Consider the following 15,777-nt stretch of genomic DNA (forward strand, 5'->3'; position numbering starts at 1 on the left):
GGACTTAATTTTCAGGGTTATTTATTAGGGGAATCACATTTATTCTAATCTCAGTTTTATCTACTATACATCTTTATTTCATCTTATTATATATTGAATTGTTTTTAATCAATATTAAAATTAAAAGATCTTATAAATTGAATTATTTTTATAACAATTTGTTTAATAACATAAATATTTAATTTTTAACTGTTAATTAATTGTGTGTAGTTGTGAATTATTGACCTTCCAAATTTACCTTTTTAACAATAAAAAAAAAATTGTGCGGTATTGAACGGTCTACAATCTGTAATTATGAATGATAAGTGTGTGGTTTTAAACGACGCACACCATAGATTTTCGATATTTTTTAGTTGAAAAATTAGCAATGTATGAGAAACTATTTTTAAAATTGTCAATAATTTCTACCCAGAAAATAATTTTTAATCGATATTTAAAATAGACGCTAAAAATATTGGAAATATCTTATGTTTTGAACATTTTAAGTAGGTATATGTTCTCTATAATTATTTATTTTTGAGTTACATCAAAAAACCAAAATCGATCTTGTTAAAAATTTGATTTGTGTAAAAATTTCTGTTTTTCCTTAATTTTCTGTGTGTTTTTCCGATTATAAAACTAAGTACGGGTAATTTTTGAGTTTGACCTTTCCGAAGTACAAACTATAACCGATTCGATATCCAAAACCATTCTTTTTTTTTGAAAATCGAAGCATTTTATCGTCAATAACTTATCGTCTACTTATCTGTCTTATCCACAAAAAAAAAAAAATAGATAAAATACATCATAGTAAAAATAAAACCAATACATTTATCGGTCCGCTCTAAAAAGTAGGACTTCACTTTAAAGACTAAATTTATCAAATCAATTATATTTTTCATTAATAATTAGTAAGTATAACCAGTATTTCAAGTATTATTAACTTATTAATTAACTTACGTTGTTACTTTGTTAGCAAGTAGCATATATTTTTCTTTATCAGTACAAGGGATTAGGGAACACTATCTACTTAATACTATAATGTAACTATATAATATAGGGAACTTAGTTATTTTATTTAATATTATTTTGTTTCTTAACAAAGGATAATAAGTAATGAAATATTACCTTCGATTTTTGGGGGTCTATTGAAATACTTGGGGGCTAAGCCCCCCTAAGCCCCTCCACCCGATGTCCGCCAATGCCTTTTGCACATCTTATTATAGCTATATTACCAAATTAATAAATTATGTATAATTAAACGCGGTAGTAATTATAATTGCCAATTATTATTTATTAGAACTAAAAACTGTAGACTTATTACAAATTTATGTACTTCTGTAAGTAATTATGTAGAATATTGTAAATTATAATCAATAAATAAATTATATTTTATTTTTTTTTCTTAGAAGAATTGATATTTTTAGTTTTAAAAATATATTTAATCATCATTACTATTAAAAATATACCTATAGCAGTTGTGCTAATAATTACAAAACAAACGTCTACTAGGAAATATTGATTGAAATTTAATTCAACACTACTACTCGTAAGGTAATTAGCCCCGCCATGACGGAGAACATATTCAATCCAATATATCGCCCGGTCCATTGGTCTTGGATGGATATCTTTAAATATTTCACTTCGTATCTTCGAGTTTTCTTTGAATCTAAAACGCATAATAAATTATCATTATTTATATAATGTATTATTTTGTAAATATATTTACCTATGTCATTACACATATTATTTAAATTATATTTACTTTGGGTTTATAAGAACTTCATTTATGGCAGATAACATGGATTTTTCATTCAAATCAACATGATCTACCATTTTCCCGATGCCATTGCGTTCAGCTAATTTCATGTTCATGTGTTGGTCGCCAAAGAAAGGAATGCCAACAATTGGCAACGCGTTATAGGTAGCTTCTTCGAGGCTGTGTACACCACCGTGTGTGATGAATAGACGAACATTTGGGTGACCTATTCAATAAATATTATAATAAATATGTTAAAATTAATCGGTATCAGTGACCAGTGTATAATGAAAATTTTAGATTAGTCATAAATACCTACCCAAAATATCGGGTTGCGGGAACCAATCGCTAACCATAATATGACTGGGCAATTGTGGCAGATTTTTTGAATTCCACTTCCACATTACTTTTTGTTTCACTTTCTTTAAAACGTTTATGAAAATTTCTATAGTTGAATTTGGTAACTTTGATGGATCCACAATAGTACCAAAACTAAAATATATAACTCCGTTCTCCGCTGATTCAACGAACTCCAAAAATTTCTAAAAAAATAATTTTTAACTAGGTATAGTACCTATATATATATATATAAAGTTATAAAAACATAGTATGATAATAGTAAAATGTCTGTACTCCGGTTAATGGTTTTGGTTCGTTCACATGAAGTCCTGCAATTTCAATTGTACCAGGCAGATAGGGTCTTGTCACACCAATACTGTAATGCGAATTGATTAATGACACTGACACGTTTCTCAACATATCTTCAATGCAAGGCCTAGATTCATAACCTTTATACTTAAAGTATTTATTCATGATATTTTTGTGAAAAGGTAAATAATAAAGATCTTCCAAAAATAATTGATACATTCCAATGACAGTGTTTTTGAACCGTTCATAGAACGACATTTGATCTGTTACTCTGGTTCGTTGATCAAGTATGTATGAAAATGTAGATGGTTCACCAATCCATTTACTATTGGATGGCCACAACATCGAAACGCCTAAATTAATAACTGGTGCTTTGTATTTATGGCCTAGTGTGATTGTGTATTCTTGGCAAAATGAGAAAACCATTACTAGATCAAATGTGTAATCCTCGGATAGAATGAAATTTTGCATTTCTGGTTTGGAAACTATTTTTGGAGCTATAAATGTAGACATATACCACATACCAGGTATTACTGTTAAAAAACCATGACTAGCCAACTCCATTGGATCGATACCTAAACCACATAATATTTTTATACCTATATTAAAATTATTTTGCAATATATATGTATATATATTACAATATTACACGTTTTATATTGTTTGTTATTTGAAATAATTATTCACTTACCTTTTAAAATACTTTCATCTACTGGAATTGGAATGTCTGTGTAGTTTGCCAACGGTGTCTTCATTGGAAACATGCTAACTACTGTAAGATTATGTCCTCTATTAACAAGTTCTATGAATAATGGTTGAAATCCACTAAAGTGACTTTTAAACGGCATTGGTGCAAAAACAAGTATATTAGCACTTTGTGCAGCAGTGATTAAGGTAAGAAATTTAAAAATCCATATGATAAAATTATAATTTTTCATTTTAACTAGCTTTATGTGAATAATTTCAGACTGTTTTTTTTGTTGATCTGCTATTTGTTTCAAAAATATTTACCTTTAATCAAACAGAATAAACATTATAATAATAGCACATTGAAAAATCATATTTGTAATTATTATCTTATAATTTTAATATTAAATAAAAATATTTTTTTAAATTCATATTTCATATTTTTCAATTTAAGAAAAAATTAAATAACTGTACAAAATTATAATTTATTTTAATTTGCACTAACAACTAACCGGTGGGCGGTGAGTGACGTAAAAAAAAAAATCTAGTTGTGTTATTTCAATACCATCTGTTGATAGGCGGGGATCCAAAATATATTTACGGAGGGGGGGCAATACCATGTGCGTATCGTATTTTATCGGCTGCCAAAAACAGATATTCTAAAATTTACCCGTGTGACAGAGTCTACAGAGGGGGCATGGCCCCTTGCTCCCCCTTGGATCCATGCCTGGCTGTTGATTAAACTTGTAACCGTCAAAACAGTTAGTTATTATTATTAAAGTTTAACTTTTTGTTATTTTTTTTGTTACATGTTTCTTGCTATATTATGGTTTATGCAACTGAACAATAAGCTTAATTATTAGCAAAATAATGACATGAAACAACAGAGAGAATAGTAAAGAACCCTACTATAGTAAAAGTCCTTAAAAATAACACTAAAATAATGTTGAAATAATGTAGTCATTAACTATAGGTACTATATTGACATATTGTTATTGTATATTTATATGATACTATTACACCGATCATCGACTGACGACTATAGTATTAATAAAAATACAATTTTAATTTAGAAATAAATAAGACAGTTTACTTAGTATAGCAATCAAACATTATGATATAATCACGCCATTCTTAGTTCTTACTTTGATTATTATCGTGAAATTGTGTAATAAATTAATAATTTGTAAATTTAAAATTTAAATCCATGCATAATATTTAATAATAATCTTGAAGTATTTACACGTGGAATATAATTTAACAAATAAAGGATTCTGAATTAAAGGGAATCAGTAAGCCAGATACACGTACCTGTATATTAAAGAAACCAAACTCCCGCACGAGTAAAAATCATTTATAACGTAAATTAACTGACATCTTACATTTATGACGATTTCTATAGAATTGTTAATACCGGCTACGAAAACTCAAGGTTCAATATAATTTGATAATAACTATTTAGTAAAAAGTAACAGGTAGTGGAAACTAGCATATAAAAAGAAGATAGCGATATAATAGGTTGGTAATAGTCAGTCGAGGCGGCAGATCTAACTATATGCTATATAGTAATATTAACATAGTATAATCAACAGAAAACCTTCAAAATCTTGAACTTTAAAATTTATCTAACAAGAGGCCACTCGTGTATAGTATTGAAAACTATACATTTTAAAACACTTAACCACTCGAGATTCACTTCTTATCAGTTTTCGGAAGTTTACTTAAAAAAGGAACTCGTTCACGATCACGTTTGTGTTTTTTCAAACGAACGCGTTTACGTTTACGTTCTTTAAAAAATGAACGCGTTCATGGGTCGTTTATTTAATTTTTTTAATTTTTTTTTATGAATTGTTAATCTGCAGTAAATATGAAAACCCATAAGCATATACGACTCAAACCAAAAATAAAAATACAATTTAGACTTTAGACTTTAGAGCATATATACAATTTATAAAGTATCTGAATTATATTTTTAATATCTGACATGTAGTTTGAGTTACAATCAAATAAATATCATAGGAATTATAATGGTAAAACACATATTTTATACATATATTTATTAAATGATAAATAAATTGAACGTCTTAAAAATCGATCAAATTTATTAAAAATATAAACGTCTTTCACGTTCACGTTCTATTTGAAAAAACGAATGACATTCACATACCGATCACTAAAATATGAATGTGAACACATGAACAACGTTCTTTCCAAACACTGCTTCTTATTTTGGTATTAAAATATTAAACTATCAAAGTAATGAAAAAACTGATTTACCATACAAACATAATATGTAAAAATAGATAATATTATACTATAAGGTATGTATGTGGACTAAAGTAAGATGGAGCGATAGATACCTAGCTATTACATATTCAATTTATTTTTCATATATTTTGTAAGATATGTATTGCTTATTATATAATTATATATCACAACGTAATAGATAATTGATTTGATTGTACTTGAATTTCTTCTGATATTATTCAAGCTCTACATACTAATTAGTAGTTGTGTGATGACTCTACAGTCTACACTAAATAGACGCATAGCCTACTAAATGACAAATAATTAAATAATGGCTTTACCTCTGCGAGTTTTTTGTTAACTCAAGAAAAAGTATTTTATCCCATAATATGGGCTTTGTCAATTATAACCAGGACTGTTTTCAGAGCACTAGAGCAGGACAAGACAACATTTCAATTCTAAGAAGAGCGTAAATTTCACTACCAGTTATTATGTAATAATTTCTTTCACGTAATATATGAAAAATATTTATTAAATTTAACAAGTTACTAATAGTACATTCTCGCTCTATTTTTATCGTATAAAAATTATTTAGGTTAAAGCTGTTAGAGCACAAAATTTGAAATATTTACAATTTATTATACACGGAATATCTTAAGAGGACGTCTCACCCACATGTGTTGTCTCCGTCTTACACACGTACGACATGGTAAATTTTCGTTCACAAGTTTCAATAGTGTGCTTTTAGTTTTAATATTAGAGTGAATTCACTTATTATCAAACTTTTAGGCAAGAACATTATCTGTGTTCCCTCATGGGTTATTTACGATATTTTAATTTTTAAGTGAATTATGAGCATTTTAAAATATTTAATAATTTCATACTCATAACTCACCATGTTGGTGAGACGTCCTTTTAATATCTATATATTATACGTATTATTTATATGTATGATAATATTACTAATATTATCGTTAAATAGGTAGGTATGTGTGTATTTATAGCATAATTGTACCTATATGATTATATGAAATGCACGTGGCTTGTCAGTTGTCAAATGCATATATCCAAATTTTTTTTTGAGGGGGGAGGGCGCAAATGCAGCGGTTTGCCACTTCGGCAGGGGCGCCACCAAACCTCAATACGGTTCTGATTAAAACACATTTAATATTTTCAAATTTTTCTTGAAATTGGAACTCAAAGAGACCATTGTTATTTAATGCTTTTATAATATTATTTAAGCAAGTATTTTTAAGGCCAGTTGTATAATTTACAAAAATAAAATATAGTATCCCAATTGGTGGTCCATGTGTTGATCTTAGGGGGTCCGTGGTTATGTAATAAGTACTGAAGTGCATAGGCGTTTGCAGAGCTGAATTTCGGGGGGTGCCTACAATTTTTTCGGGCCCTTTTCTTAATTTGTATATGTCTTAACAAGACATGTACATATTTTAATAACTTAAAATGCCTGAATAAACATTACTTAAATTATATCACATTAATCAGTAGTATTACTACTACCAAGTTAAATAATATTTCATTAGATAGTTGGATCTAAAATCTATTTTCAAGATAATTGCAATGTATTTTATTTATTATTTTTACTTTTGTAGTCAATAACATCTAACTGTTATAATAATAATAAGTTGTACCACGCAAATTTAAAATATTTTAAGTTGTATTATTTTTTTTATCTTAAAACATAATTTTTTACAACATATTTCAGAAAAAATATAATGTTTATTGTAGTAACACTAGTTGAAATACGGACCCATATATATGCTATAGGACTTAAATTTATTATAATATAGTAGGTATACGTTTTTAATTATTTATTTAGAAATATTCCAATAAAAATATCTGGCACCGCACTGTCTACTCGGAAACATAATATTGTTTGAATTTTTGATAAACATTTACTTACTCAAAAACGTATACGTTTGGAATTTTAACTTTCAGTAAATATAATTTTGGAATCATATTTATATTTGGAAACGTGTTTTGTTGGAATAGTATTAACTTAGAAAGTTAGAAAAGTATTTTGTCAGAAAAGTATTAATTTGGAACTGTAGGTAATAAAATAGCCAATAGGAGGTATAATGAAATCAATAGAAGATAATATACATTTTGAACGAAATATTTCCTGTATCCCATAGATTTACATTTCTGAGCAAATATACGATTCCGATTCTCGACAAAATATCGTTTAATATATATTATTGCAGTTTCAACAGCATAATTATTTAATATGTTTTCATAAGAAAACAATTGATAAAAATAAATTTCCGATACAATTGGTTTTAAAATAATGATATGCAGTGTAATATTTTAATACAATTTATGAGTAATTTTCACTACAATAAAATAACATGACCAAATTAAACATATAATTGGTATCAGTAATATAAATAATACGTCAAACAAAAAATACTGTACATCATTTAACCCTATTGAGTCACTTTTTAGATGTCCAGCTCCTCCATTCTGAATAACATACTCGATCCAGTAGACAGCTCGATCTAAAGGTTTCATAGGCTCATCTCTGTAGATGCTACTCTGGATGTCTACATTCTTTTTAAACCTATAATTAAAGAACGTTAAACAACTTTATAACACAGGATGGTATAAATGATAAAATAAATTAAATTATTTTCAGTGCTTACGTTGGATTTGACAATACTTCTTTGATGGAATTTACAAACGATTCTTCAGTCATTTTTAAAAAATCTACTACTTTACCATAACCCTTTCTCTCTACAAATTTCATGTTTAAAAACTGATCAGCAAAAAATGGTACAGCAACTATAGGTTTTGCGTAATAAACGGTTTCTTCTAAGCTATGTAGTCCTCCGTGAGTAATGAAAAGTTTGACGTTTGGATGAGCTGTATAGATAGGTGTACATAAATGTTAAAATATGTGAAAATAAAATTGTATTATTTTGTAAGAGGTACTGAGGTAGTATTTTCTGCATGTATCTCTTGACAAAAGCATTTTCGCAGAATAATTCTGAGAATTCAGCCATCTCAAAAACCATTGCTTAGATAATTTTAAATAAAAAGTATAAGTAAATCAAACAAAAAAAATGGTTGATCTGGTTGCTCGTATCAAGTATATGGGATAGTAATTAATAAATACCTATACTTGAATAGTTGGGTTGTATTGTATTGATATATTTACCTAAAATATCACTTTGAGGAAACCACGAACCAGTCATAACATTTTGAGATAATTTAACTGTAGAATTTGGTACCCATTTTAGTATTACTTTTTGTTTTAATTTTTCAATTGCGCCAAGAAAGATATTCAATTTTTCTCGAGGTAGGTGATTTAAGTTAATCACCGAGCCAAAACTGAAATAAATTACTCCATGCTCTGCTGAATCTACAAAAGTTTGAAGATCCTAAAACAAAATAGAATACAACGCATTGTATATACATTTTTAAATTTTATTTTCAAGAAGCTGATATATTTTATTTTATTATGTGCTTATATAGTAGATATAGGTGTACAGTTTTGATAAACCAGCAAGGCTACAAAAATTAAAGAAAAACTAGTTATATAAAATAGACAGCACATAATACGAATATGTAATTCTTTATTATTCATCATTATATTATTATCTAAAACACTTATAGTTGTATAATCAAAAAATCTGTAATACATTAAATTATGTGAGTAGTCACCTACATAGGTGACTACTCACATAATATAGTAAGAACTGTTTACTTATAGTAATTATATTATTTATTTTGAATTGGAATTGAATTTAAAAATTTTAAACACTATTTAATGATAATATAATTACAGACTATTTGAATTAATAGTATGTAGTCTATAGTCTATAAAGATCACAAAAAAAAGTTTTTTTTTTTTTAATGTGATTGAAAAAAATTATTAATTGAATCAAATATTAATTAAAAATTATATTCCGAGAGCTCTTTAAATCTAAATAAAATAAACCGTAATAATTTCCTTCTGTTGGATTTATTTATTTTCCGTCAGTAATAGCTCTTGGGCTTTGTTTTTTAACCTAACCCACGCGTATACTGATCGGGTTTGCGACCCGTATCTGTATTGATTAAGCGTGATCTTGCCTATCGCGTCGTAACGTTATGGCATTTTATATAGTGCTGGGATAAAATCCAACTTTGCATCGAAACGTTCAGCGGCATCGGAGAAAGCCCAGAATCAAGCCGTGGTCCACGGAAACGCTCATTAATGCTGAGTAAAGCCCAACACTGCACGGGGCATCTATTACCTATTGGTACTATCGGTAAAACCCAATGTCACGCGGAGACGTCTGGCGTCGATTCTCGGTAATTGTTGTTGACGTCTATGATCGCTCTAACTATTAAGCCTTTTTATTCTTCTGGTGCTTCCTTGATTGATTATGATTTATAACTACCTAGTTTGCATTAGTAACTCAATATACGAACCGTTTTTGCTCATCCCGACAATTGACTTTGTTACGTGCATAACAATATTACGATATAATAATCATTTATCGTTATTAACGAATGGTCATCAAGAATAAATCGTTAGGGAAAGTTTGCACATGCTGTGTTTTATTGTAATCGGTGCATGGCATCGGCCAGACCAGCGTTCCACATAATGCGTATATCAATATAGTGATATAAACAAATTTCCATTTTTCTATCACAAAAATAATTTTACAACTCTAAACAAAATAATAAATATAATCACATATTGAATATTGGTACCCAATAATAAAATAGGTACACTTAATATTTGATTAAATATATAACGTTTTAATATTTTAGTACCTACCTATTAACAAAATATATGAAATAACAATGAAATGAATACAATTTTAAATTATAAACAATTTGAATGAATGAACTCTGTACAGCCGTACGGATGTTATTATTAAATATAATAGCATAATATACAATTGTTTTCTTGTGTTAATTGTTGAACATTTGAAGCAGACCATAGAATACAAAATAATATAAAATCTGTCAAAATAAACTACATGAGTGTATATTTCTTTTTAAATCGAATTTATACGTTATAAAATATAATGTATTGTTTGGTAACCAAACGGCAAACATAAATGTGATTTAGTATCTATTCTTTGCTGGCCACTCAAATAATAAAAAGGTTTAATACCTTTTCAAAAAATGACAGCAACATCCGTTGAATACTGATATTGTGGTCACGCACACGTTCACGCGCGCACTGCATACACACACGTATATGTACACACTTTTGTACTATTTATTATACGTGTGCACTGTTCACGCACGAATATTATGGGTGTGAGAATCATTGTTATTAATCATTTTTTGACCGCAGGCACTTGGTATATTGTAAACCCACCGACGTCAAACGCCGTTCGCGACGATCGCCATGCTAGGATACACTGTCTCCAGAAAGCTCATACATATGCAACGAATATTGACCGAAAACCAAGTAATAACTAGTATCTAACTATATAAAGAATTATAAAATGACATGATGAAGTATGGTGAATTTTACACAAAAAAAAAAACACATTTCGAGTGTCGAGGACAAATTAATTTATACCTAATACGACAAAAGTAGCTTGTGGTCTTCTGATCTATATAGTTGGAAACGACGAACGACTAAGAAAAAGAAGAAAAATGTATACGGTACATCTAATGCTATCTCAGTGCCTATAACTTAGTTATACTAAATTAATTATACTTACACCAGACAGAGATTTGGACTCTTTGATATGCATACCACCTACATCAATAACACCAGGAAGATATGGTCTGGATACACCGATCGCATAATGAGCGTTGACTAGTGTTAAGGATACATTATTCAACATATCTTCAAGTGAAGGCCTAGATTCCCATCCTTTGTATATGAAGTGTGTATCCATTATTTCTTTCATTTTAGGTAAATACAAATAATTTTCTACATACAGTTGCATCATCCCAGTAATGGTGTTTTTTAATCGTTGAGTGAAACTCATATCGCTCGTTGTTCCCAAAAGGGTGTTCGGTATGTAAGAGAACGTGGAAGGGATGTGCAGCCATTTGCTAACACTGCTCCACATCATGGCAGGCACCATATTAATAACAGGGGCGTTGAATTTATGGCCCAAGGCCACAGTATATTCTTGACAACACGATTCTATTATAATTAAATCGAACGAGTCAGAATTTGTTCGGAGGAAGTCCACCATTGATTTATGTGTCAAGACTTTGGACAATTCTAAGCCAAGGTCCCATACCGACAAAACCGACGTCACAAAGTTCGTGTTCATTATATCCATAACATTTCTTTCTAAAATAAATTAGTTATAAATATCATCAATGTCAAATCCAGAAAATTGGACGCTTAGGACTAATAAAAATGAAGCACCCTTACATAGTATTATAGCTACGGGGGTCAATATTTTTTTTATACTTAAAAACCCTTATACCAATAGCGCCCTGGTAAAGGATAATATTTTAATATATACTTTCCCCCCTAGATCCGGCACAGAATATTATTACTGTATTCGAAGGGCTCTATACAAGGACTAGTCCGTTTTTTCTAAAGTCGGTATATAAATTAAGAAAAAGTTTTACGAATATAGAGTATTTATTTACCTAATTAGTATAATATTTTTACCAGAACGAGACAATTTCAATAACCCGTACAAATATGAATTTGGAACTGTATGATTTTATGTCCGAAAATGGTCGATGCAATCGTATTTAAATAAATAAGACTAAGTTTCAGAAAATTAGAATAAATAATATTATTATTTTTTGAATAGAAAAAAGAATAGTAAGTGTGTACACTTCTGGTAAAAAAACAAGATAATTTCAATAATTTGAAAGCTATTATGATAAGATTTCATCTTAAATAAATTATAAAAATCAAATCACCTATGAGTTAATATAACTTTATTTTTTAGTATGGTCTAATTTATTTAAATATATTTTAACATCAATTCTATTGTGAACTCGATATTTTTTAAAAAGTTTTTAAATATAGAATTGCTTGGTTTTCGAATGGCTTTTATTATTATTTATTTGTTAAACATTTGGTCCATTTTTTTTTAATAATATAAATTAAATTAATAAAAGTAAAATAATATTGTAATACTAATATATATATATATATATATAAAACACTTAAACATTTAATTTAGAAAAATGTTTAAATGCTTATTATTGGATAAGGGCGGTAATCCCTTTTAACTACCCCCATAAATATGACCCTGGCTCAAAGAAATAATGGATATTTCATAATGCAGATAATTTATAGTTTATTATATTAGGTCATATATTATTTTTGATTTTTGGTAGTAAATATCTTTCTAACTTTTTTTATTAGTAATATTAGTATAATACCTATAGATTATTTGGCTTATGATGATTTATATACCTATTATAGACTTTAATTTATATTAAGCAAATCAGTGTGCAAGATTTCTTTATGGAGGCGGTTATGAAGAAAAATACTTTAGGAATCTTTCAAAAGTAAACTTCCTTTTAATAATAATTCTATAAAACCAATAACCGTTAATAATCCAAATTCAAAAAAGGCAATGGAAGATAGAACACCCAATTTTTTGCACACGGGTTATCTGATATAGACCTATACTCATAAGATATTTCAATTTTCATTAAATATTTTAGAATTATGTACCTAATAAATAATATAAACAAAAATACTACTATTTGGCGTTTTTTAAATTAAAAACCGAAATATAAAAATTTATTTTTAATCTAGATGTGTATAGGTACCTATTTCAATAATTTGTACCGAATTAGAATTCAAATATGTTATTTAACGGTTAACAAACCAGGTTCTTTGATAAAAAATGGTCCAATGTCTGTGTAGTTGGCAATCTGGCGATTTTGAGGAAATGAACTGACTATGGTTACGTTGTGTCCTCTGTGAGTCAACTCTTCAAACAACGGTTGAAATCCATGAATATGGCTTTTAAACGGCATCGGCATAAACACTAAAATATTCGAAGCTCTTGTGATGGCGATTACAGCACACAAAATTGTACAAAGAAATATGTTTGGCAACATTTTAAATATAAAAATTCAAAAACGTAGTTTAAAATTAATAATATAATATTATTATAGTACGATTAATGGTGAGAAAAATTTAAGTTTTTTTTATATAGGTATAGGCCACAGGACGCACAAAGCATATATATATCATCTATACAGTTTATATATATCTATGTATAAATGATATTCTAACGAAATTATTAATAATTGAATTATATAGATTTTGGTTAACTTATATAAGTAGGTAATCTATGTACCGTGACCTATAGTATTATAGTCGATTAGATTATTTTCATTACTGCATCATATTAATGCTATATATAGGACCAATTAAAATAAGCAAACTGCAGTGGTCTTCAAACTATGAGCCGCATAAGATTAGGTCGCAATAGCCGATAAGTCTATTGTTTAAAATTTAAAAAAATCCATATTTATATATATTTTATTTAATATTATAATATATTATGTATGTTATAAGTTTGACACAAAAAAATTATTTTATATGACATTGGATAAAATAATTTTCGAGTAAACCGTAGGTACTATATTTTATATTTGTAGAAGATAAGTTTGGTACTTAAAGCTATAGCGTTGTCAAGCATTAAAATAATGTAAGTGTTCACCAGGCCTTAATCAATAAAAGATCTAATTATTTATCTATAAATTCTATGAATTATTTTTATAAAAGTCGAGATGGAATATTTTGTGTAAAAACAGCCATGCTCATATATCTCATTAATTTTTGTTTGTATTATTTAGTGAACTTTTTTTTTGTATCATTACATATACCTAATAAAATATAAATATTAAATATTACCTATTAGGCATTTTGAACTATTTTGACTAATATCTAAAGCTGACATGGGTCGCAAAAATACATGGTAAGAAAATTGGGTCGCAAGTCAAAAAGATTGAAGACCACTGCCGTATAGTATACAGGATGATTCTTTTATCAAACAACACTCATTTTTTCAAAAAGTATTAATGTTTTTGAAAATATTTTTTTACATAGTTTCAAGTTGTTAAAAAATAACGTTTTTATTAAAAATTTATGTTTTTAAATATTTTTTATCCTTATAATTTTTTAAGTTTTTTTACTTTTTTGAATGACAACATAGTGTTTTAATTTTATATTCCAAGGCAGAATAATTTTCTGAGTATTTTGATACATAAAATTCGAATTTAGGATGAGTAGTTTATGAGTTATACTTATTTAAAGTTTAGACAAGCGGAGTAGTAGACAAACATTTTGAGGGGTAACCCCGTAGTACCACTCCACTCCGCGCAACTAAACTTTAAATACGTATAACTCATAAACTATTCGCCCTACACTGTACACGATAATTAGTTGAAAAACATTTTTCTATCTTCACATACAAAAACAAAATTATACCTATTCGACACCTACTGTATCTATAGCAGCGCGGAACCTATCGGCTCACTTTTTTCCTTTAATTAATTTAGTTATGAATTTATTTGAATTCTTATACAATATACTCAGTGATGACGCTAAGGGGGGGGGGGCACTCCGTTCAAATGTCCGAGGTCCCATGTCTACTTATTTTATGATTATTATTAAGTATTTAACCATCTATAGTTTCATAATCATCAAGGCCCCGCCCCCCAAAAAAAATATTGCTCAGGGCTCCAAAATACGTAGTGTCGTCACTGAATATACTTAAAGTGCCTATTTAAGGAGTAAGGACTTGTTTTCAAATTCTTGAGATTTATCTATTGCCAAAATAGCAATACAATAAACTTCTGTTATTTAAATGAGCTCTTTATGAATATTGATTGATTAATATTAACCACGCCTCTGTATCTTTCAAACAATTATTGTAAACCTGATTTTTAGTTTAAAAAGTTAATTAATTTCAACACTAGGTATTCGTTTGAGTTTTGAAGTGATATACACCTATACATTTTCGGAAAAAATATTAACTAAATAATTTATTAGGTATTTAAATATTTCACCACGTACCTATACAACTTGTCGCACGCATAATATTTATCATAATTGCTTCATAATATTTTCACACCGTTTACTGATATCTTAAAATTAATTTTTTAGTCGGTATCTATTTATTAAATTACGACATGGCATTTTTGATATGATGGGTAAAGTTGAACAATATATTATAAGGATTATATAGGCGTAAACTGTAAAAAGAAAATACAAGGACTTTGCTGAAACTTGAAAGATTAAAAAACAAGTGTGATGAGTGATGACTATCAAAGTAGAATTACAGAGCATCATTTAAAAATCACAACCCATAATTTTAGTTAAATGTTTAATTATTTATATTATATGATAATTTATTGTAATATTATTATTTTTAGATAGTATACAAATGTATATGCAAAAACTAATTTATATTTTTTAATTAATTTGCCACGACGAATTGTATTGGGTAACCGTGGTAAATTGTTGTCGGTGAATAATA

General features: G+C 28.1%; 1 protein-coding gene across 1 annotated transcript; it reads right to left on the reverse strand.

Annotated features, from left to right (window-relative positions):
• Positions 1–1,371: 1,371 nt before the first annotated feature.
• On the reverse strand, positions 1,372–13,454 carry LOC113550478. The gene is made up of 10 exons (XM_026952339.1): positions 13,114–13,454; positions 11,014–11,600; positions 8,499–8,721; positions 7,984–8,203; positions 7,661–7,901; positions 3,078–3,390; positions 2,372–2,961; positions 2,058–2,280; positions 1,745–1,964; positions 1,372–1,648 (listed from the first exon to the last, which is right to left on the reverse strand). Exons 1-10 carry the CDS (start codon positions 13,346–13,348, stop codon positions 1,372–1,374), a joined length of 3,129 nt encoding a protein of 1,042 aa, XP_026808140.1. The 5' UTR covers positions 13,349–13,454.
• Between the last annotated feature and the right edge of the window lie 2,323 nt (positions 13,455–15,777).

The sequence above is a fragment of the Rhopalosiphum maidis genome, chromosome 1 (genome assembly GCF_003676215.2).
Source record: "Rhopalosiphum maidis isolate BTI-1 chromosome 1, ASM367621v3, whole genome shotgun sequence".
In the NCBI taxonomy this organism is placed as follows: Eukaryota; Metazoa; Arthropoda; class Insecta; order Hemiptera; family Aphididae; genus Rhopalosiphum; species Rhopalosiphum maidis.